The sequence below is a fragment of the Oncorhynchus keta genome, unplaced genomic scaffold (assembly GCF_023373465.1).
Source record: "Oncorhynchus keta strain PuntledgeMale-10-30-2019 unplaced genomic scaffold, Oket_V2 Un_contig_5170_pilon_pilon, whole genome shotgun sequence".
Lineage (NCBI taxonomy): Eukaryota > Metazoa > Chordata > Actinopteri > Salmoniformes > Salmonidae > Oncorhynchus > Oncorhynchus keta.
In genome coordinates this window covers 34,729-57,811 of record NW_026288150.1, presented here as the reverse complement: position 1 = coordinate 57,811, position 23,083 = coordinate 34,729, and the positions used below count along the sequence as shown (strand labels likewise).

The following is a 23,083-nucleotide window of genomic DNA, read 5'->3' as shown; positions in this document are numbered from 1 at the left end:
CTTGGAGGGTAGCATTATAGCATGAATTACATGTGTTTAACATAGGCAGACCAATTATGCATGTTTCTTTCTCACTCATTGGTCTTTGGTCAAAAGTATCAGAATTGTTCTGCCAAACACAACCATGGTTTCACACTTGTAACTGCAACAACATTTTGCTCAGGGACCTGGGTGCATGAAAAGGCCTGGCTCTGGCCAGGGCTGGCCAGGGCTGGCTGCATGTCTGGGTGATAGGGCAAAAGGCCAGGGCCGGCTCTGGCTGCATGTCTGGGTATTGATAGGGCCCCTAAAAGGCCAGGGCCGGCTCTGGCTGCATGTCTGGGTATTGATAGGGCTGGCCAGGGCTGGCTGCATGTCTGGGTATTGATAGGGCCCCTAAAAGGCCAGGGCCGGCTCTGGCTGCATGTCTGGGTATTGCATGTCTCTGGGTGCATGTCTGGGTATTGATAGGGCTCCTAAAAGGCCAGGGCCGAAATGTCTGGATATGGATAGGGCCAAAAGGCTCCGGCTCTGGGTGCATGTCTGGGTATTGATAGGGCCCCTAAAAGGCCAGGGCCGGCTCTGGCTGCATGTCTGGGTATGGATAGGGCCCCTAAAAGGCCAGGGCCGGCTCTGGGTGCATGTCTTGGTATGGACGTGGGTACGTAGACCTACGAGCCACTGCGGGCCCTCATGTTGTGTTCAGATTTTTTTGTGGCCCCCATCAAATGTGCCCATCCCTGCACTAGAGGGATCGTGAATGACAGCATTAATTCAGGCAGAAATTGACCTCTTTATTTGGGCATTTTTCCATAGAAGGATTTATTTACCTCATCACACCTGAACCCTCAAGAGCACGAAATACCGAGCTTTACATACACGGCTGAAGTCAGAAGTTTACATACACTTAGGTTGGAATCATTAAAACTAGTTTTCAACCACTTCACACATTTCTTGTTAACAAACTATAGTTTTGGCAAGTCGGTCAGGACATCTACTTTGTTCACGACAAGTCATTTTTCCAACAATTGTTTATAGATTATTTCACTGTATTACAATTCCAGTGGTTCAGAAGTTTACATACACTAAGTTGACTGTGCATTTAAACAGCTTAGAAAATTCCAGAAAATTATGTCATTGCTTTAGAAGCTTCTGATAGGCTAATTGACATCATTTGAGTCAATTGGAGGTGTACCTGTGGATGTATTTCAAGGCCTACCTTCAAACTCAGTGCCTCTTTCCATGACATAATGGGAAAATCAAAAGAAATCAGTCAAAAATTGTAGACCTCCACAAGTCTGGTTCATCCTTGGGAGAAATTTCCAAAACTCCTGAAGGTTCCATGTTCATCTGTACAAACAATAGTACACAAGTATAAACATCATGGGACCACGCAGCTGTTATACCGCTCAGGAAGGAGACGCATTCTGTCTCCTAGAGATGAACATACTTTGGTGTGAAAAGTGCAAATCAATCCCAGAACAACAACAAAGGACCTTGTGAAGATGCTGGAGGAAACAGATACAAAAGTATCTATATCCACAGTAAAACGAGTCCTATAATCGACATAACCTGAAAGGCCACTCAGCAAGGAAGAAGCCACTGCTCCAAAACTGCCATAAAAAAGCCAGACTACTGTTTGCACATGGGGACAAAGATCGTACTTTTTTTGGAGGACAATGTCCTCCTGTCTGATGAAACAAAAATAGAACTGTTTGGCCATAATGACCATCGTTATGTTTGAAGGGAAAAGGGGAGGCTTGCAAGCGAAGAACACCATCCCAACCGGCAGCATCATGTTGTGGAGGGCTTTGCTGCAGGAGGGACTGGTGCACTTCACAAAATAGATGACATCATGAGGAAAGCAAAATGATGTGGATATATTGAAGCAACATCTCAAGACATCAGTCAGGAAGTTAAAGCTTGGTTGCAAATGGGTCTTCCAAATGGACAATGACCCCAAGCGTACTTCCAAAGTTGTGGCAAAATGGCTTAAGGACAACAAAGTGATAGTGTTGGAGTGGCCATCACAAAGCCCTGACCTCAATCCTATAGAACATTTGTAGGCAGAACTGAAAAAGCGTGTGCGAGCAAGGAGGCCTTACAAACCTGACTCAGTTACACCAGCTCTGTCAGGAGGAATGGGACAAAATTCACCCAACTTATAGTGGGAAGCTTGTGGACTGCTACCCAAAACGTTTGACCCAAGTTAAACAATTTAAAGGCAATGCTACCAAAAACACTCAATTTGTATGTAAACTTCTGACCCCACTGAGAATGTGATTAAAGAAATAAAAAGCTGAAATAAAATCACTCAACTATTATTCTGACATTTCACATTCTTAAAATAAAGTGGTGATCCTAACTGACCTAAGACAGGAGTTTTTACCAGGATTAAATGACAGGAATTGTGAAAAAATTAGTTTAAATGTATTTGGCTAAGGTGTATGTAAACTTCCCACTTCAACTGTATCTATACATGTAAACCTATAGCTTCATATATCTACACATATAAACCTGTAGTCAGTGTATAAGCTATACACCTGCACCTTTCTGTGCCGTGCACATGGAGCTCACATCAACAGCAGCCACGTCGGACACCATACTGTTACGGCTCCCTCTCTCAGTTCCTTCAGGAAGGACTGTCTCTCAGTGGGGGTCATCAGACTGCCTCTCAGTGGGGGACATCAGACTGCCTCTCAGTGGGGGACATCAGACTGCCTCTCAGTGGGGACATCAGGAAGGACTGCCTCTCAGTGGGGGGACATCAGACTGCCTCTCAGTGGGGGACATCAGACTGCCTCTCAGTGGGGGGACATCAGACTGCCTCTCAGTGGGGGACATCAGACTGCCTCTCAGTGGGGGACATCAGACTGCCTCTCAGTGGGGGACATCAGACTGCCTCTCAGTGGGGGACATCAGACTGCCTGCCTCTCAGTGGGGGACATCAGACTGCCTCTCAGTGGGGGGACATCAGACTGCCTCTCAGTGGGGGACATCAGACTGCCTCTCTCAGTGGGGACATCAGACTGCCTCTCAGTGGGGGACATCAGACTGCCTCTCAGTGGGGGACATCAGACTGCCTCTCAGTGGGGGACATCAGACTGCCTCTCAGTGGGGGACATCAGACTGCCTCTCAGTGGGGGACATCAGACATCAGACTGCCTCTCAGTGGGGGACATCAGACTGCCTCTCAGTGGAGGGACATCAGACTGCCTCTCAGTGGGGGGACATCAGACTGCCTCTCAGTGGGGGACATCAGACTGCCTCTCAGTGGGGGGACATCAGACTGCCTCTCAGTGGGGGGACATCAGACTGCCTCTCAGTGGGGGGACATCAGACTGCCTCTCAGTGGGGGGACATCAGACTGCCTCTCAGTGGGGGACATCAGACTGCCTCTCAGTGGGGGGACATCAGACTGATGGAAGGACTGCCTCTCAGTGGGGGGACATCAGACTGCCTCTCAGTGGGGGGACATCAGACTGATGGAAGGACTGCCTCTCAGTGGGGGACATCAGACTGTCTCTCAGTGGGGGACATCAGACTGCCTCTCAGTGGGGGACATCAGACTGCCTCTCAGTGGGGGACATCAGACTGCCTCTCAGTGGGGGACATCAGACTGATGGAAGGACTGCCTCTCAGTGGGGGACATCAGACTGCCTCTCAGTGGGGGACATCAGACTGATGGAAGGACTGCCTCTCAGTGGGGGACATCAGACTGCCTCTCAGTGGGGGACATCAGACTGCCTCTCAGTGGGGCATCAGACTGATGGAAGGACTGCCTCTCAGTGGGGGGACATCAGACTGGCTCTCAGTGGGGGACATCAGACTGTCTCTTAGTGGAGGACATCAGACTGCCTCTCAGTGGGGGACATCAGACTGCCTCTCAGTAGGGGACATCAGACTGCCTCTCAGTGGGGGACATCAGACTGCCTCTCAGTGGGGGACATCAGACTGATGGAAGGACTGCCTCTCAGTGGGGGACATCAGACTGCCTCTCAGTGGGGGGACATCAGACTGCCTCTCAGTGGGGGGACATCAGACTGCCTCTCAGTGGGGGGACATCAGACTGCCTCTCAGTGGGGGGACATCAGACTGCCTCTCAGTGGGGGGACATCAGACTGCCTCTCAGTGGGGGACATCAGACTGCCTCTCAGTGGGGGACATCAGACTGCCTCTCAGTGGGGGGACATCAGACTGCCTCTCTCAGTGGGGGACATCAGACTGCCTCTCAGTGGGGGGCATCAGACTGCCTCTCAGTGGGGGACATCAGACTGCCTCTCAGTGGGGGACATCAGACTGCCTCTCAGTGGGGGACATCAGACTGCCTCTCAGTGGGGGGACATCAGACTGCCTCTCAGTGGGGGGACATCAGACTGCCTCTCAGTGGGGGGACATCAGACTGCCTCTCAGTGGGGGGACATCAGACTGCCTCTCAGTGGGGGGACATCAGACTGCCTCTCAGTGGGGGACATCAGACTGCCTCTCAGTGGGGGACATCAGACTGCCTCTCAGTGGGGGACATCAGACTGATGGTCATTTCGTTGAAACATAAGAGCGTCCTGAAAAAGGTTAACCTTTCTCCCCCTCAAAAGCAGTGCACTATATAGGGAAGAGGGAGGCATTTGTGACTCACATGACAGGATAAGGAATAGAGCAGTAACATCGGCTCCAGGTACACCCCCCGTTGTATTGGCTGTTTTAACTTCTGTGTTTACTCATAACCTCTACATTAGTGAGGGTAGAGACTCTACACCAAGGAATACATAACGTGAGGCTTGTCAGTTTAAGGTCTACAACCGTTGTATTATTGGGCGCGTGGGACAAATACAATTTGATGTTGCTGGATCTGGACGCTATAAGAAATCAGTTCACGCTTTTTATTCACAAAATGTACTCCTGTCCACATACAGAGAGGTCTGTTCCTAATGCTGGGCTTTCACCCGAGGTACGGTGCTGCCCTGTCGAAGACGCACTCCTTCCCTTATCGAGTGGTTTTGAACATGCTAATGGAGTCAAAGGTCAAATGACCTCTGCTCAACCAACCACCAGTTGATGCAAGAGACATGTACAAATTAAAAATGAGGGCCCAAAAATATTTCTCAATATTTATCCACTTAATTCAACAGAACACCCTGTTCTGACCATGTCTCTCACACCTCTTTAATAGAAGATTTCTGAACACAATTTTAAACATCACCTCTTCTGAGTGTGTGAATCTCCCCCCACCAACCAAGCTTTGTTCTAACCAACAGCCGACAAGACAAATAAAACACAGATAATGACATTCAATTCTTGCAACAAAAAAAAACAAAATAAACCCTCCTCCCCCATTCAATTCAACCCAATCTGATCTGGTAAGAACCATGTTAACAAAAACAAAATAAACCCCTCCCCCATTCAATTCAACCCAATCTGATCTGGTAAGAACCATGGTAACAAAAACAAAATAAACCCCTCCCCCATTCAATTCAACCCAATCTGATCCGGTAAGAACCATGGTAACAAAAACAAAATAAACCCCTCCCCCATTCAATTCAACCCAATCTGATCCGGTAAGAACCATGGTAACAAAAACAAAATAAACCCCTCCCCCATTCAATTCAACCCAATCTGATCCGGTAAGAACCATGGTAACAAAAACAAAATAAACCCCTCCCCCATTCAATTCAACCCAATCTGATCCGGTAAGAACCATGGTAACAAAAACTCAAAAAAACAAAGTGACGGTCCAGAAACCATAGAAGTCAATATGCTGTAACTTTATAGATGTAACCCCTTCAGACCCCATGTTAGTCAAGTCTCCTGTCTTGTATGTTAGGAGCCGTGTGTATATGTATATATATATATATATCCCATCGTTCGTAGAGTTAAGCTGTAGGCAGTCAGTCCGGTTCCATTTAAGTCAGTTCATATGTGTCATCATCTCAGCATTAAACAGTCCCTCTGCAGCATCCAAACATCTACCTGGGAGGTACCGCTGGGATTCAGGAATTATTACAAAACACAAACAAAAACAAAGGAACGATGGAACAAACCAAAAACTGATTTATTTCGTGTTTTTTTTTTAAGTTGTTTTTTTTTTAGAAATGAGAAATGTGGTGATGAGCTTAAAAGCTTTAAAGAGAAACTTTCTTTTACTTTTATTTTTTGTTTTACAATTTGTTTTGTTTTAAAGTTCAATTATTTTTTATTTTTCTCCTATAACTGTTGCTGATTCAGTGCAATGCATCATGGAACGATTGATAAAAGGGTCCCCCCTCCTCCTAGGTATTTTTTGTTGCTGTTGCGGCATCATGTTTTGGGAATGAAAGGAAGAAGAGGGGGATTGTGGGAGAGTCATAGTTTAGCTGGTGTCCATGGACTCCATGTTAGCAGAGGACGAGTCTCTCTGGATGTTTTCAAAGATGGCAGCCAGCTCAGGGTTGGAGGAGATCTGGGACTGGAACTCGCTCATCAGGGGACTCTTCTCCGCCTCGGGGATGGTGAGGAGGGCGACCACAGCCCGCATGGCTGACCGCTTCAACTCATCCTGCTTCTCAAACTCCTGCTTCACTGAGTTGGCCTTCACCTGGGGGAGAGACACAGGGTGAGAGAGAGACAGGGTGAGAGAGAGACAGGGTGAGAGAGATACAGGGTGAGAGAGAGACAGGGTGAGAGAGAGAGAGAGAGAGGGGTGAGAGAGAGAGAGAGACAGACAGTGTGTCTGGTCTCTGAATGGTACTATACCAGGGACAGTGTGTCTGGTCTCTGTGAATGGTACTATACCAGGGACAGTGTGTCTGGTCTCTGTGAATGGTACTATACCAGGGACAGTGTGTCTGGTCTCTGTGAATGGTACTATACCAGGGACAGTGTGTCTGGTCTCTGTGAATGGTACTATACCAGGGACAGTGTGTCTGGTCTCTGTGAATGGTACTATACCAGGGACAGTGTGTCTGGTCTCTGTGAATGGTACTATACCAGGGACAGTGTGTCTGGTCTCTGTGAATGGTACTATACCAGGGACAGTGTGTCTGGTCTCTGTGAATGGTACTATACCAGGGACAGTGTGTCTGGTCTCTGTGAATGGTACTATACCAGGGACAGTGTGTCTGGTCTCTGTGAATGGTACTATACCAGGGACAGTGTGTCTGGTCTCTGTGAATGGTACTATACCAGGGACAGTGTGTCTGGTCTCTGTGAATGGTACTATACCAGGGACAGTGTGTCTGGTCTCTGTGAATGGTACTATACCAGGGACAGTGTTGGGTCTGGTCTCTGTGAATGGTACTATACCAGGGACAGTGTTGGGTCTGGTCTCTGTGAATGGTACTATACCAGGGACAGTGTTGGGTCTGGTCTCTGTGAATGGTACTATACCAGGGACAGTGTTGGGTCTGGTGTCTGTGAATGGTACTATACCAGGGACAGTGTGTCTGGTCTCTGTGAATGGTACTATACCAGGGACAGTGTGTCTGGTCTCTGTGAATGGTACTATACCAGGGACAGTGTGTCTGGTGTCTGTGAATGGTACTATACCAGGGACAGTGTTGGGTCTGGTGTCTGTGAATGGTACTATACCAGGGACAGTGTTGGGTCTGGTGTCTGTGAATGGTACTATACCAGGGACAGTGTTGGGTCTGGTGTCTGTGAATGGTACTATACCAGGGACAGTGTTGGGTCTGGTGTCTGTGAATGGTACTATACCAGGGACAGTGTTGGGTCTGGTGTCTGTGAATGGTACTATACCAGGGACAGTGTGTCTGGTCTCTGTGAATGGTACTATACCAGGGACAGTGTGTCTGGTCTCACCTTGGTGGTGCAGGTGGCGCGTAGCGGCTCAACCAGTCTGTCCAACCTCTGTAGCACAGCACTGGGACACAGAGTGGAGAGTCTAGCCAGCATCAGGAACGCCAGCATCTGATAAACAACATCCCCATAAACCAACACTCCTCAATACAGGCCCTGTGATGCATTATACAGCCTGTCTTTTTAAATCATACAGACCCCCTCTCTCCTGTCGTCTGATCTACCTCCCTCCCTCTCTCTCCTGTCGTCTGATCTACCTCCCTCCCTCCCTCCCTCCCTCTCTCCTGTCGTCTGATCTACCTCCCTCCCTCTCTCCTGTCGTCTGATCTACCTCCCTCTCTCCTGTCGTCTGATCTACCTCCCTCTCTCCTGTCGTCTGATCTACCTCCCCTCTCCTGTCGTCTGATCTACCTCCCTCCCCTCTCTCCTGTCGTCTGATCTACCTCCCTCCCTCTCTCCTGTCGTCTGATCTACCTCCCTCCCTCTCTCCTGTCGTCTGATCTACCTCCCTCCCTCTCTCCTGTCGTCTGATCTACCTCCCTCCCTCTCTCCTGTCGTCTGATCTACCTCCCCTCTCCTGTCGTCTGATCTACCTCCCTCTCTCCTGTCGTCTGATCTACCTCCCTCCCTCTCTCCTGTCGTCTGATCTACCTCCCTCCCTCTCTCCTGTCGTCTGATCTACCTCCCTCCCTCTCTCCTGTCGTCTGATCTACCTCCCTCCCTCTCTCCTGTCGTCTGATCTACCTCCCTCTCTCCTGTCGTCTGATCTACCTCCCTCCCTCTCTCCTGTCGTCTGATCTACCTCCCTCCCTCTCTCCTGTTGTCTGATCTACATACAGACTACCTCTCTCTCTCCTGTTGTCTGATCTACATACAGACTACCTCTCTCTCTCTCCTGTTGTCTGATCTACATACAGACTACCTCTCTCTCTCTCTCCTGTTGTCTGATCTACATACAGACTACCTCTCTCTCTCTCCTGTTGTCTGATCTACATACAGACTACCTCTCTCTCTCTCCTCCTCCTCCTGTTGTCTGATCTACATACAGACTACCTCTCTCTCTCTCTCCTGTTGTCTGATCTACATACAGACTACCTCTCTCTCTCTCCTGTTGTCTGATCTACATACAGACTACCTCTCTCTCTCTCCTGTTGTCTGATCTACATACAGACTACCTCTCTCTCCTGTTGTCTGATCTACATACAGACTACCTCTCTCTCTCTCCTGTTGTCTGATCTACATACAGACTACCTCTCTCTCTCTCCTGTTGTCTGATCTACATACAGACTACCTCTCTCTCTCTCCTGTTGTCTGATCTACATACAGACTACCTCTCTCTCCTGTTGTCTGATCTACATACAGACTACCTCTCTCTCTCTCCTGTTGTCTGATCTACATACAGACTACCTCTCTCTCTCTCTCCTGTTGTCTGATCTACATACAGACTACCTCTCTCTCTCTCCTGTTGTCTGATCTACATACAGACTACCTCTCTCTCCAGGCAGGCTATTGTTGAAGTCCTGTCAGGAAGCTGTTCAGGATACCTTGATGTCGTAATGGTCCTTGAGTCCGTCTTCTACGTGGTTGAGGAACTCAAAGATGTCTAGCCTGTCTAGACAGCTGTCCAGGAGTGTGTACATGCACTCAAACGCTGCCTTCCTTATGTCCAGACCATCGTCCACTGTGTGTTTAAAGGGTCCCATCTCAACCTGGGGGTAGAAGACAGGTCATTAAGAAGACCATCGTCCACTGTGTGTTTAGAGGGACCCATCTCAACCTGGGGGGAGAAGACAGGTCATTAAGAAGACCATCGTCCACTGTGTGTTTAAAGGGACCCATCTCAACCTGGGGGGAGAAGACAGGTCATTAAGAAGACCATCGTCCACTGTGTGTTTAAAGGGTCCCATCTCAACCTGGGGGGAGAAGACAGGTCATTAAGAAGACCATCGTCCACTGTGTGTTTAAAGGGTCCCATCTCAACCTGGGGGTAGAAGACAGGTCATTAAGAAGACCATCGTCCACTGTGTGTTTAAAGGGACCCATCTCAACCTGGGGGGAGAAGACAGGTCATTAAGAAGACCATCGTCCACTGTGTGTTTAAAGGGTCCCATCTCAACCTGGGGGGAGAAGACAGGTCATTAAGAAGACCATCGTCCACTGTGTGTTTAAAGGGTCCCATCTCAACCTGGGGGGAGAAGACAGGTCATTAAGAAGACCATCGTCCACTGTGTGTTTAGAGGGTCCCATCTCAACCTGGGGGTAGAAGACCGGTCATTAAGAAGACCATCGTCCACTGTGTGTTTAGAGGGACCCATCTCAACCTGGGGGGAGAAGACAGGTCATTAAGAAGACCCTCTTATCTAAAGTAACTCAACCTGGGGGGGAGAAGACCCTCTTATCTAAAGTAACTCAACCTGGGGGGGAGAAGACCCTCTTATCTAAAGTAACTCAACCTGGGGGGGAGAAGACCCTCTTATCTAAAGTAACTCAACCTGGGGGGGAGAAGACCCTCTTATCTAAAGTAACTCAACCTGGGGGAGAAGACCCTCTTATCTAAAGTAACTCAACCTGGGGGGAGAAGACAGGTCATTTAGAAGACCCTCTTATCTAAAGTAACTCAACCTGGGGGAGAAGACAGGTCATTTAGAAGACCCTCTTATCTAAAGTAACTCAACTAAAAGGTAGAACGACGACAGAGGACAAGAATTGCAAGTAAATAAAACTTGTCAATAAAACTTAAAACAACAAAACACGAAAGGAAGGATAACAGACAAAAGTAGGAAGGCAGGAAGGAAGGCAGGAAGGAAGGCAGGAAGGAAGGAAGGCAGGAAGGAAGGCAGGCAGGAAGGCAGGCAGGAAGGCAGGCAGGCAGGCAGGAAGGCAGGAAGGAAGGAAGGAAGGTAGGAAGGCAGGAAGGAAGGGAAGCACCAATGAAAGCCATGTCAACCTAGAGATAACAGAAAACAAAGGGAAGAGTAGATGAAGAACGACAGAAGGATAACAGACAAAGGAAGGAAGGAAGGAAGGAAGGAAGGCAGGAAGGAAGGAAGGAAGGAAGGAAGGCAGGAAGGCAGGAAGGCAGGAAGGCAGGAAGTGAAGCGAAGCACCAATGAAAGCCATGTCAACCTAGAGATAACAGAAAACAAGGGAAGAGAAGATGAAGAACGACAGAAGGTGTGAACAACTGAAGCAGAAGAGGAACATCAAGCTTGGTTCGTCCCGTACCTCTCTGATGAGTTCCTTGCGGACTTTGGTCTCGTTGTAGAGGTGTGGCAGGACCGTATCCAGTAGGTCTCTGATGAGAGAGGGCTTATTATGGGCTGCGGAGTTGAAGGTTACCAGGGCAACCCGCCGCACGTTCAGGTCCGGGTCCTCCAACGTCTTCAAGAAGTCACCTGGAATACAGAACAACACAGTCGGTCATAATGAACCTTTCACATACAGTGGGACAAAAAAGTATTTAGTCAGCCACCAATTGTGCAAGTTCTCCCACTTAAAAAGATGAGAGAGGCCTGTAATCTTCATCATAGGTACACATCCACTATGACAGACAAAATGAGAAGGGAAAAAAAATCCAGAAAATCACATTGTAGGATTTTTTATGAAATTATTCGCAAATTATGGTGGAAAATAAGTATTTGGTCAATAACAAAAGTTTCTCAATACTTTGTTATATACCCTTTGTTGGCAATGACAGAGGTCAAATGTTTTCTGTAAGTCTTCTCAAGGTTTTCACACACTGTTGCTGGTATTTTGGCCCATTCCCCCATGCAGATCTCCTCTAGAGCAGTGATGTTCTCTCATCTTTTTAAGTGGGAGAACTTGCACAATTGGTGGCTGACTAAATACTTTTTTGCCCCACTGTATACAATTAACATCAATATATGAAGTCAAATGAAAAGCTCCTCTCGTCTATATTTCCTCAGTCTGTCTCAGTAAAAACATCAGTCTCGGTCTCCAGTACAGTAAAGTATTCAGACCCCTTCCCCTTGTTCCACATTTTGTTACATTACAGCCTTATTCTAAAATGGATTAAATAAATATCCCCTCATCAATTTACACACAATACCCCATCATGACAAAGCGAAAACAGGTTTACAAATGTATTACAAATAAAAACAGAAATACCTTATTTACATAAGTATTCAGACCCTTTGCTATGAGACTAAGAGACATTGAGCTCAGGTGCATCCTGTTTCCATTGATCATCCTTGAGATGTTTCTACAACTTGATTGGAGTCCAACTGTGGTAAATTCAATTGATTGGACATGATTTGGAAAGGCTCACGCCTGTCTTTATAAGGTCCTACATTTGACAGTGCATGTCAGAGCAAAAACCAAGCCATGGAGGTTGAAGGAATTGTCCGTAAAGCTCAGAGACACGATTATGTCGAGGCACAGATCTGGGAAAGGGTACTATTTCTGCAGCATTCTCCATCATTCTGAAATGGAAGAAGTTTGGAACTACCAAGACTCTTCCTAGAGCTGGCCACCCGGCCCAACTGAGCAGTCGGGGAGAAGGGCCTTGGTCAGGGAGAAGACCAAGAACCCGATGGTCACTCTGACAGAGCTCCAGAGATCCTCTGTGGAGATGGGAGAACCTTCCAGAAGGACAACCACCTCTGCAGCACTCCACCAATCAGGCCTTCATGGTAGAGTGGCCAGACGGAAGCCACTTCTCAGTAAAAGGCACATGACAGACTGCTTGGAGTTTCCCAAAAGGCACCTAAAGACTTTCAGACCATGACGTCTGGAGGAAACCTGGCACCATCCCTACAGTGAAGCATGGTGGTGGCAGCATCATGTTGTGGGGTTGTTTTTCAGCGGCAGGGACTGGGAGACTAGTCAGGATCGAGGGAAAGATGAACGGAGCAAAGTACAGAGAGATCCTTGATGAAAACCTGCTCCAGAGCGCTCAGGACCTCAGACTGGGGGGGAGGTTGACCTTCCAACAGGACAAAGACCGTAAGTACACATCCAAGACAATGCAGGAGTGGCTTCGGGACAAGTCTCAGAATGTTCTTTAGTGGCCCAGCCAGAGTTCAGACTTGAACCTGATCGAATATCTCTGAAGAAACCTGAAAATAGCTGTGCAGCGACGCTCCCCACCCAACCTAACAGAGCTTGAGAAGATCTGCAGAGAAGAATGGGAGTAACTCCCCAAATACAGGTGAGCCAAGCTTGAAGTGTCATGCCCAAGAAGACTCGAGGCTGTAATCACTGCCAAAGGTGCTTCAATAAAGTTCTGAGTAAAGGTTCTGAATACTTATGTAAATGTTATATTTCCGTTTTTTTTTTTTTTTTTACATTTGTAAACATGTCTAAAACCTGTTTTTGCTTTATCATTATGGGGTAGTGTGATGTCATTATTGGGTAGTGTGATGTCATTATGGAGTAGTGTGATGTCATTATGGGGTAGTGTGATGTCATTATGGGGTAGTGTGATGTCATTGTGTGTGTAGATTGATGAGGGGGAAAACTAATAGTTAATCAATTTTAGAATAAGGCTGTAACGTAGCAAAATGTGGAAAAAGTCCAGGGTCTGAACACTTTCTGAATGCACTGTATTTATGCTGTAATAGTCTGTGCCGGAGGCTAGGGTCAGTATGTCATTAGATACCATACCAGTCTGTCTGTTTCAGTAAAAAGAGTCAGATATAGATACCATAGCAGTCTGTCTGTCTCAGTAACAACATTCAGATATAGATACCATAGCAGTCTGTCTGTCTCAGTAACAACATTCAGATATAGATACCATAGCAGTAGTAGTCTGCCTGTTCCAGAGGACAGGTTAGCAGTAGATAGCTAAGGAATAGATTACATAGTAGAGATGACACACACCTATGCAGTTTTTCAGGAGAGGGTCTATTGTCTGTGGGTGGTCTGAGATGGTGAACTTCACTGCCGTCACGACTGAGCTTCTGGCATAAGATGATCCTGGAGACAGAAACCATTCATATTTCACATCACATACCTGTAATATCATAGTAAATTAACACCCAGGGCATATTTCACATCACATACCTGTAATATCATAGTAAATTAACACCCAGGGCATATTTCACATCACATACCTGTAATATCATAGTAAATTAACACCCAGGGCATATTTCACATCACATACCTGTAATATCATAGTAAATTAACACCCAGGGCATATTTCTTTACATGAAATGATTCATATCATGCACAATGAACCACCTGTATTTAAATATTAATATATATATATATATTAGTATTTAAATATATATATATATATATATATATATATATATATATATATATATATATATATTAGTATTTAAATATTAGTATTTAAATATTAGTATTTAAATATTAGTATTTAAATATTAGTATTTAAATATTAGTATATATATATATATATATATATTTTTTAAATCAGGTCTTGCCAATCAAAACGGGCCAATGGAAACCAGCAGGGAGTTCCTATTCCCCACCTGAGAGCAGGTATCCTTTAAGTCTGGGCAGCAGGGTTTCTGGGTCTATGAGGGTGAGTTTCCCCAGACATTCTGCTACCACGTTCCTATTCCTCACCTGAGAGCAGGTATCCTTTAAGTCGGGGCAGCAGGGTTTCTGGGTCTATGAGGGTGAGTTTCCCCAGACATTCTGCGACCACGTTCCTGGTGCCCTCCTCGGCACACTCACAGTGCTTCAACAGCAGGGTCCATACTCCCTCGACGTAGGGTTTCAGACCAGTCACAGACGCCGAGCTGGAGAGAACAGAACAGAGACGCTATTTTGGTCACCAAGGTGAAAACCGCAACCCCCGCGCAATTAGCCAGTTCAGTCATCCGACCCGGGACTTGAACCCCGCGACCTTTCGGGTTCCACACCTCTCTAACCCGCCGGACTGTCCTACCTGATGATCTCTTTGAGTGAGTGTAGCAGCAGGTACTGCCTCTTGGGCTGTCCCGAGATCTCCCCCAGAACGAAGGGCAGGTATTCCGGCAGGTTGCCCACGGCGATGGATCCCAGGGCGTAGGATGCGGCAGACTTGACCTCTTCGGAGGAGGAAGAGAAGGCGTCCAGGATGACCGTCTTGAGCTCCGGTTGGCCGCTCAGGTCTACGTGGTGTCCCACCTACCACAGAGACATTATGAATGATTCCTTCACGACTGATACTAGTCATGACATCTGACACCAGCCTACTACAGTTAAACACCACTATTAGTCCCACTACAATCAAACCCACTATTAGTCCCACTAGTCATCAAACCCACTATTAGTCCCACTAGCATCAAACCCACTATTAGTCCCACTAGCATCAAACCCACTATTAGTCCCACCACCATCAAACCCACTATTAGTCCCACTAGCATCAAACCCACTATTAGTCCCACTACCAGCAGCAGTAAACCCACTATAAGTTCCACTACCATCAAACCCACTATTAGTCCCACTACCAGCAGCAGTAAAACTCAAATTGTTGTACCCCTTTTTCTCCCCAATTTTGTGGTTTCCAATTGGTAGTTACAGTCTTGTCTCATCAAACTGCAACTCCCGTACGGACATCAAACCCAGACTACCAGGCGAAAACCACTATAAGTCAGGAGCCGTGCGTCCTCCCGAAACACAACCCAACCAAGCCCCACTATTAGCACTGCTTCTTCACACAACGCCTATAAGTTCTTAACCCCGGAAGCCAACTGCACCCAATGTGTCAGAGAAAACACTGTACACCTGGCGTCCGGGTCAACGTGCACTGCACCCGGCCCGCCACAGGAGTCGCTAGTGCACGACGGGACATGGACATCCCTGCCGGCGAAACCCTCCCCTAACCCGGACGACTGGGCCGATTGTGCGCCGCCCAATGGGTCTCCCGGTCGCGGCCGGGCTGAGACAGAGCCTAGACTCGAACCCAGAATCTCTAATGACACAGCTACTTAGACCACTGCGCCACTCGGGAGGCCCACAACCATAAAATGCCTTAGACATGCACACACACCTTTTGTTTATTTGAATATTTATATTTAAAAAGTGTGACCCACCTCTCCCAGTGACAGCAGAGCCAGCAGCCTGATGGAGTCTGTCGACCGAGAGTTCTTCACATCCTGGATGAACTGGCCTACCACGGCAGGACCCTCCTACAAATACAAATCAAACTTTATTTAAAATGCATTAAATATGGAAAAAAGCTTTAGGGCAGTGATCACATTATAAAACATTATGTTGAGATAATGAACAAACAAAAAGAAACAAAACAAGAGGAAATAATCAAACCAAAAATCTGAGATTGAAAAAAACACCAAAAACAAAAAAGGCAATAAAAGTCCTTCAGGGGAACAGAACACAGGACAGAACACAGGAAGGAGTCCTTCAGTCTGGAAAGTCCTTCAGGGAACAGAACACAGGAAGGAGGTCTGAATGTCCTTCAGGAGAACAGAACACAGGAAGGAGGTCTGAATGTCCTTCAGGGAACAGAACACAGGAAGGAGGTCTGAATGTCCTTCAGGAGAACAGAACACAGGAAGGAGGTCTGAATGTCCTTCAGGAGAACAGAACACAGGAAGGAGGTCTGAATGTCCTTCAGGAGAACAGAACACAGGAAGGAGGTCTGAATGTCCTTCAGGGGAACAGAACACAGGAAGGAGGTCTGAATGTCCTTCAGGGGAACAGAACACAGGAAGGAGGTCTGAATGTCCTTCAGGGGAACAGAACACAGGAAGGAGGTCTGAATGTCCTTCAGGAGAACAGAACACAGGAAGGAGGTCTGAATGTCCTTCAGGGGAACAGAACACAGGAAGGAGGTCTGAATGTCCTTCAGGAGAACAGAACACAGGAAGGAGGTCTGAATGTCCTTCAGGAGAACAGAACACAGGAAGGAGGTCTGAATGTCCTTCAGGAGAACAGAACACAGGAAGGAGGTCTGAATGTCCTTCAGGAGAACAGAACACAGGAAGGAGGTCTGAATGTCCTTCAGGAGAACAGAACACAGGAAGGAGGTCTGAATGTCCTTCAGGAGAACAGAACACAGGAAGGAGGTCTGAATGTCCTTCAGGAGAACAGAACACAGGAAGGAGGTCTGAAAGTCCAGAACACAGGAAGGAGGTCCAGGAGAACATAAATACAAACATAACACAGGAAGTATGTCTAAAGGTCAGCAGAACAGTGAACCTACATCAGGACAGGCGCGGGTCAGGGCGGCCACACATTTAGCGATAGAGTAGTAGGACTGTTTGTGCGTTAGAGCAGCACTCTGGGCGTAGACTGGACCGGTCAGCATACGGAGCAGGTCCATGTAACCCAGAGAGGATGTCCCGGTACCCACCAGAGCCTGGGAGAGGACACAGTAAAACAGCTTTTAATTACAACCCTAACCCAGAGAGGATGTCCCTGTACCTACCAGAGCCTGGGAGAGGACATAGTAAAACAGCTTTTAATTACAACCCTAACCCAGAGAGGATGTCCCTGTACCTACCAGAGCCTGGGAGAGGACACAGTAAAACAGCTTTTAATACAACCCTAACCCAGAGAGGATGTCCCTGTACCCACCACAGCCTGGGAGAGGACACAGTAAAACAGCTTTTAATACAACCCTAACCCAGAGAGGATGTCCCTGTACCTACCAGAGCCTGGGAGAGGACACAGTAAAACAGCTTTTAATTACAACCCTAACCCAGAGAGGATGTCCCTGTACCTACCAGAGCCTGGGAGAGGACATAGTAAAACAGCTTTTAATTACAACCCTAACCCAGAGAGGATGTCCCTGTACCTACCAGAGCCTGGGAGAGGACACAGTAAAACAGCTTTTAATACAACCCTAACCCAGAGAGGATGTCCCTGTACCCACCACAGCCTGGGAGAGGACACAGTAAAACAGCTTTTAATTACAACCCTAACCCAGAGAGGATGTCCCTGTACCCACCAGAGCCTGGGAGAGGACACAGTAAAACAGCTTTTAATACAACCCTAACCCAGAGAGGATGTCCCTGTACCCACCAGAGCCTGGGAGAGGACACAGTAAAACAGCTTTTAATACAACCCTAACCCAGAGAGGATGTCCCTGTACCCACCAGAGCCTGGGAGAGGACACAGTAAAACAGCTTTTAATACAACCCTAACCCAGAGAGGATGTCCCTGTACCCACCAGAGCCTGGGAGAGGACACAGTAAAACAGCTTTTAATACAACCCTAACCCCTGGGAGAGAGGATGTCCCTGTACCCACCAGAGCCTGGGAGAGGACACAGTAAAACAGCTTTTAATTAAAACCCTAACCCAGAGAGGATGTCCCGGTACCCACCAGAGCCTGGGAGAGGACACAGTAAAACAGCTTTTAATACAACCCTAACCCAGAGAGGATGTCCCTGTACCCACCAGAGCCTGGGAGAGGACACAGTAAAACAGCTTTTAATTACAACCCTAACCCAGAGAGGATGTCCCTGTACCCACCAGAGCCTGGGAGAGGACACAGTAAAACAGCTTTTAATTACAACCCTAACCCAGAGAGGATGTCCCTGTACCCACCAGAGCCTGGGAGAGGACACAGTAAAACAGCTTTTAATACAACCCTAACCCAGAGAGGATGTCCCTGTACCCACCAGAGCCTGGGAGAGGACACAGTAAAACAGCTTTTAATACAACCCTAACCCAGAGAGGATGTCCCTGTACCCACCAGAGCCTGGGAGAGGACACAGTAAAACAGCTTTTAATACAACCCTAACCCAGAGAGGATGTCCCTGTACCCACCAGAGCCTGGGAGAGGACACAGTAAAACAGCTTTTAATTACAACCCTAACCCAGAGAGGATGTCCCTGTACCCACCAGAGCCTGGGAGAGGACACAGTAAAACAGCTTTTAATACAACCCTAACCCAGAGAGGATGTCCCTGTACCTACCAGAGCCTGGGAGAGGACACAGTAAAACAGCTTTTAATTACAACCCTAACCCAGAGAGGATGTCCCTGTACCCACCAGAGCCTGGGAGAGGACACAGTAAAACAGCTTTTAATACAACCCTAACCCAGAGAGGATGTCCCTGTACCCACCAGAGCCTGGGAGAGGACACAGTAACACAGCTTTTAATACAACCCTAACCCAGAGAGGATGTCCCTGTACCCACCAGAGCCTGGGAGAGGACACAGTAAAACAGCTTTTAATTACAACCCTAACCCAGAGAGGATGTCCCTGTACCCACCACAGCCTGGGAGAGGACACAGTAAAACAGCTTTTAATTACAACCCTAACCCAGAGAGGATGTCCCTGTACCTACCAGAGCCTGGGAGAGGACACAGTAAAACAGCTTTTAATTACAACCCTAACCCAGAGAGGATGTCCCTGTACCCACCAGAGCCTGGGAGAGGACACAGTAAAACAGCTTTTAATTACAACCCTAACCCAGAGAGGATGTCCCTGTACCCACCAGAGCCTGGGAGAGGACACAGTAAAACAGCTTTTAATTAAAACCCTAACCCAGAGAGGATGTCCCTGTACCCACCAGAGCCTGGAAGAGGACACAGTAAAACAGCTTTTAATTACAACCCTAACCCAGAGAGGATGTCCCTGTACCTACCAGAGCCTGGGAGAGGACACAGTAAAACAGCTTTTAATACAACCCTAACCCAGAGAGGATGTCCCTGTACCTACCAGAGCCCGAAAAACAGAATGAACAGTGACAATTTGAGAATCTATAAAACATCTTCTATAGGGACAAAGTAGGCCCTAACTACCTGATCATCTACTAGGGACAAAGTAGGCCCTAACTACCTGATCATCTACTAGGGACAAAGTAGGATCTAACTACCTGATCATCTACTAGGGACAAAGTAGACCCTAACTTCCTGATCATCTACTAGGGACAAAGTAGGCCTAAGTACCTGATCATCTTTCAGCTGATTTTACAAGCGGTTCTCAAACTATTTTACAAACACAGTACCTCAATTGAACTCATCCACCCTCTGTCCTAGACGTTTAGATATCATTCCCTTATCTGTTCAAACTGGAACTGGTAACCATATATACCTGGAAGAACTCTAGCATGGCACTGAGGGCCCCTCCCTGCAGCAGAGGAGACCTGACCAGAGAGATGAGCTCCGAGAGGATGGACGACCCCCCGATCTTAGCCAGGGAGAGAGGGTGGACCCGGGCCAGGGTGGTCAGGAAGCTGATGACCATCTGGGACACGTGCATGTCGCTCTCGCTGATCAGCGGAGGCAGCTCGGCCAGCACCGCGTCGATCATGGCCGGAGTCACGCTGTCGCTGTAGTTCTTCACCAGGATGTCCAGCGCGGCCAGGGTGCTCAGTTTCAGCGCCCGCTGGTTCTTACGCAGGAACGACGCCAGGATGGGCACCGCCTCGTCGAGGATAGGTCGAAGGTCGATCTTCAACGTGGAGCCTGTGATTAGGGAGGAGAGCAAGTATGAAAAGTACACACACACACTTATCTAGCAGGGAAACTGATTTATTAGTAAACAAATTGTTAAGCCATTAAGATCAGCCCTCGACAGATTCTGAAAATTCGCCATATGGACTTCTCAACATCATCGCCTCCCGACCTGCGATGAGCGTGAGGGCCTTGACCGTCGTCAGTCTGGTAATCTCATTCTTCAGTCGCTCCAGGAAGATGTGCAGCGTCCCAGGGAGGTCGTCCCCCAGGCTGTCTCCTAGGTTACAGATGATCTGACCCATACAGGAAATGGCCCTCTCTTTCACTTCCTGGTCGATGTCGGCGGCCTTGAGGCGTTTGATGGTGCAGGTGAAGAGGTCAGTGATGTAGGGAGAAGCATCGAAGGTGTTCCTCTCCGGCTGGTCCAGAGGTCTGAGAAGTTTCACATTGACCAAAGATTCATTGTGGGCCACGAGGTTGCAGCAGATTAAAACAGAATTTAAAAAAAATAAACGTACAGACGGAATGAAAAAAACAGCAACACTCACCTGAAGTTACCTCTGGTAAACCGTGTAGTTATTCTACTGAACAAGAGAACACATCAATACACGTGTATTATTACAATAGATAACCTTACCTGATGACCTTGACCAGCTGTTGGCTGACCAGCAGGGCCTCAGAGGTGATCTTATAGAAGGGGTCTCCTACACACGCCACCACGGGCGGCACCAGGGCCTGCGGAGGGCAAAGGTTAGACAAGTTTATTCAAGTGTCACTTCACAATTGACAGATAAATAAAACATTGTGGGTGGACCCCCTCAGTGAGAGTTCTGAGACTATTTCAAGAGCACTGATGATCCATGATATGATCAACATCAGTCCTATTACCCCACCTGGACATGAGGGTGGAAGACTTGGGGCTGGTGGTTACACAGGACCACATACAGACAGGACAGGGCATCGATCTTCAGGTTGGACGAGCTGGACTTGTCGTTGAGAGAGAAGATGATTCCTGTTAGGAGAGAGAGAGAGAGGAGATTAGGTTAGTTTAGTCAATATGCACATTGGAGGGTGCAGATTAAGTCTATTCCTAGACTCGTTCCTCCATTGAAAGTGCGTTTTAGTCCAGGACTGGGTGGAACGTGTGTCCGGGAAACTGGCCCAATGAATTAGAATATTAAAAGGAACGAGTCTAGGAGGTGCTGGTGAGGTCAGAAACCTGAACAGTGTTTCAGGGAACAGAAAATAAAACAGAGAGCTTTTTTACTAAAAATAAAAAGGTTCCCGGTGAGAGAGAGTCAATACGCCCGGGGAAGGTTCCCAGTGAGAGAGAGTCAATACGACCAGGGGAAAGGTTCCCGGTGAGAGAGAGTCAATACGACCAGGGGAAGGTTCCCAGTGAGAGAGAGTCAATACGACCAGGGGAAGGTTCCCAGTGAGAGAGAGTCAATACGACCGGGGGAAGGTTCCCAGTGAGAGAGAGTCAATACGACCGGGGGAAGGTTCCCAGTGAGAGAGAGTCAATACGACCGGGGGAAGGTTCCCAGTGAGAGAGAGTCAATACGACCAGGGGAAAGGTTCCCGGTGAGAGAGAGTCAATACGACCAGGGGAAAGGTTCCCGGTGAGAGAGAGTCAATACGACCAGAGGAAAGGTTCCCAGTGAGAGAGAGTCAATACGACCAGGGGAAAGGTTCCCGGTGAGAGAGAGTCAATACGACCAGGGGAAAGGTTCCCGGTGAGAGAGTCAATACGACCAGGGGAAGGTTTCCAGTGAGAGAGTCAATACGACCAGGGGAAAGGTTCCCGGTGAGAGAGAGTCAATACGACCAGGGGAAAGGTTCCCAGTGAGAGAGAGTCAATAGGACCAGGGGAAAGGTTCCCAGTGAGAGAGTCAATACGACCAGGGGAAAGGTTCCCAGTGAGAGAGTCAATACGACCAGGGGAAAGGTTCCCAGTGAGAGAGTCAATACGACCAGGGGAAAGGTTCCCAGTGAGAGAGAGTCAATACGACCAGGGGAAGGTTCCCAGTGAGAGAGAGTCAATACGACCAGGGAAAGGTTCCCAGTGAGAGAGAGTCAATACGACCAGGGAAGGTTCCCAGTGAGAGAGAGTCAATACGACCAGAGGAAAGGTTCCCAGTGAGAGAGAGTCAATACGACCAGGGAAAGGTTCCCAGTGAGAGAGAGTCAATACGACCAGGGGAAGGTTCCCAGTGAGAGAGAGTCAATACGACCAGGGGAAAGGTTCCCAGTGAGAGAGAGTCAATACGACCGGGGGAAGGTTCCCGGTGAGAGAGAGTCAATACGACCGGGGAAAGGTTCCCGGTGAGAGAGAGTCAATACGACCAGGGGAAAGGTTCCCGGTGAGAGAGTCAATACGACCGGGGGAAGGTTCCCAGTGAGAGAGAGTCAATACGACCAGGGGAAGGTTCCCAGTGAGAGAGAGTCAATACGACCAGGGAAAGGTTCCCAGTGAGAGAGAGTCAATACGACCAGGGGAAAGGTTCCCAGTGAGAGAGAGTCAATACGACCAGGGGAAGGTTCCCAGTGAGAGAGAGTCAATACGACCAGGGGAAAGGTTCCCAGTGAGAGAGAGTCAATACGACCAGGGGAAGGTTCCCAGTGAGAGAGAGTCAATACGACCAGGGGAAAGGTTCCCAGTGAGAGAGAGTCAATACGACCAGGGGAAGGTTCCCAGTGAGAGAGAGTCAATACGACCGGGGAAAGGTTCCCAGTGAGAGAGAGTCAATACGACCAGGGGAAAGGTTCCCAGTGAGAGAGAGTCAATACGACCAGGGGAAAGGTTCCCAGTGAGAGAGAGTCAATACGACCAGGGGAAAGGTTCCCAGTGAGAGAGTCAATACGACCAGGGGAAAGGTTCCCAGTGAGAGAGAGTCAATACGGCCAGGGGAAGGTTCCCAGTGAGAGAGAGTCAATACGACCAGGGGAAGGTTCCCAGTGAGAGAGTC

General features: G+C 48.1%; 1 protein-coding gene across 1 annotated transcript in view; it reads right to left on the bottom strand.

Moving 5' to 3' along the window:
* Positions 1-4,845: 4,845 nt before the first annotated feature.
* The window catches only part of cand1 (cullin-associated and neddylation-dissociated 1), a 33,840-nt gene continuing 15,602 nt past the window's right edge, over positions 4,846-23,083 (bottom strand). The window contains exons 6-18 of the mRNA XM_052509918.1: positions 21,008-21,126; positions 20,752-20,849; positions 20,284-20,546; positions 19,750-20,123; positions 16,910-17,065; positions 15,780-15,875; positions 14,651-14,871; positions 14,326-14,501; positions 13,612-13,707; positions 10,996-11,165; positions 9,315-9,479; positions 7,774-7,881; positions 4,846-6,550 (exon numbers count right to left, since the gene is read on the bottom strand). Coding sequence (XP_052365878.1) covers positions 6,326-6,550; positions 7,774-7,881; positions 9,315-9,479; positions 10,996-11,165; positions 13,612-13,707; positions 14,326-14,501; positions 14,651-14,871; positions 15,780-15,875; positions 16,910-17,065; positions 19,750-20,123; positions 20,284-20,546; positions 20,752-20,849; positions 21,008-21,126 — 2,267 coding nt within the window. The 3' untranslated portion in view covers positions 4,846-6,325. The remainder of the gene's footprint in view (positions 6,551-7,773; positions 7,882-9,314; positions 9,480-10,995; positions 11,166-13,611; positions 13,708-14,325; positions 14,502-14,650; positions 14,872-15,779; positions 15,876-16,909; positions 17,066-19,749; positions 20,124-20,283; positions 20,547-20,751; positions 20,850-21,007; positions 21,127-23,083) is intronic.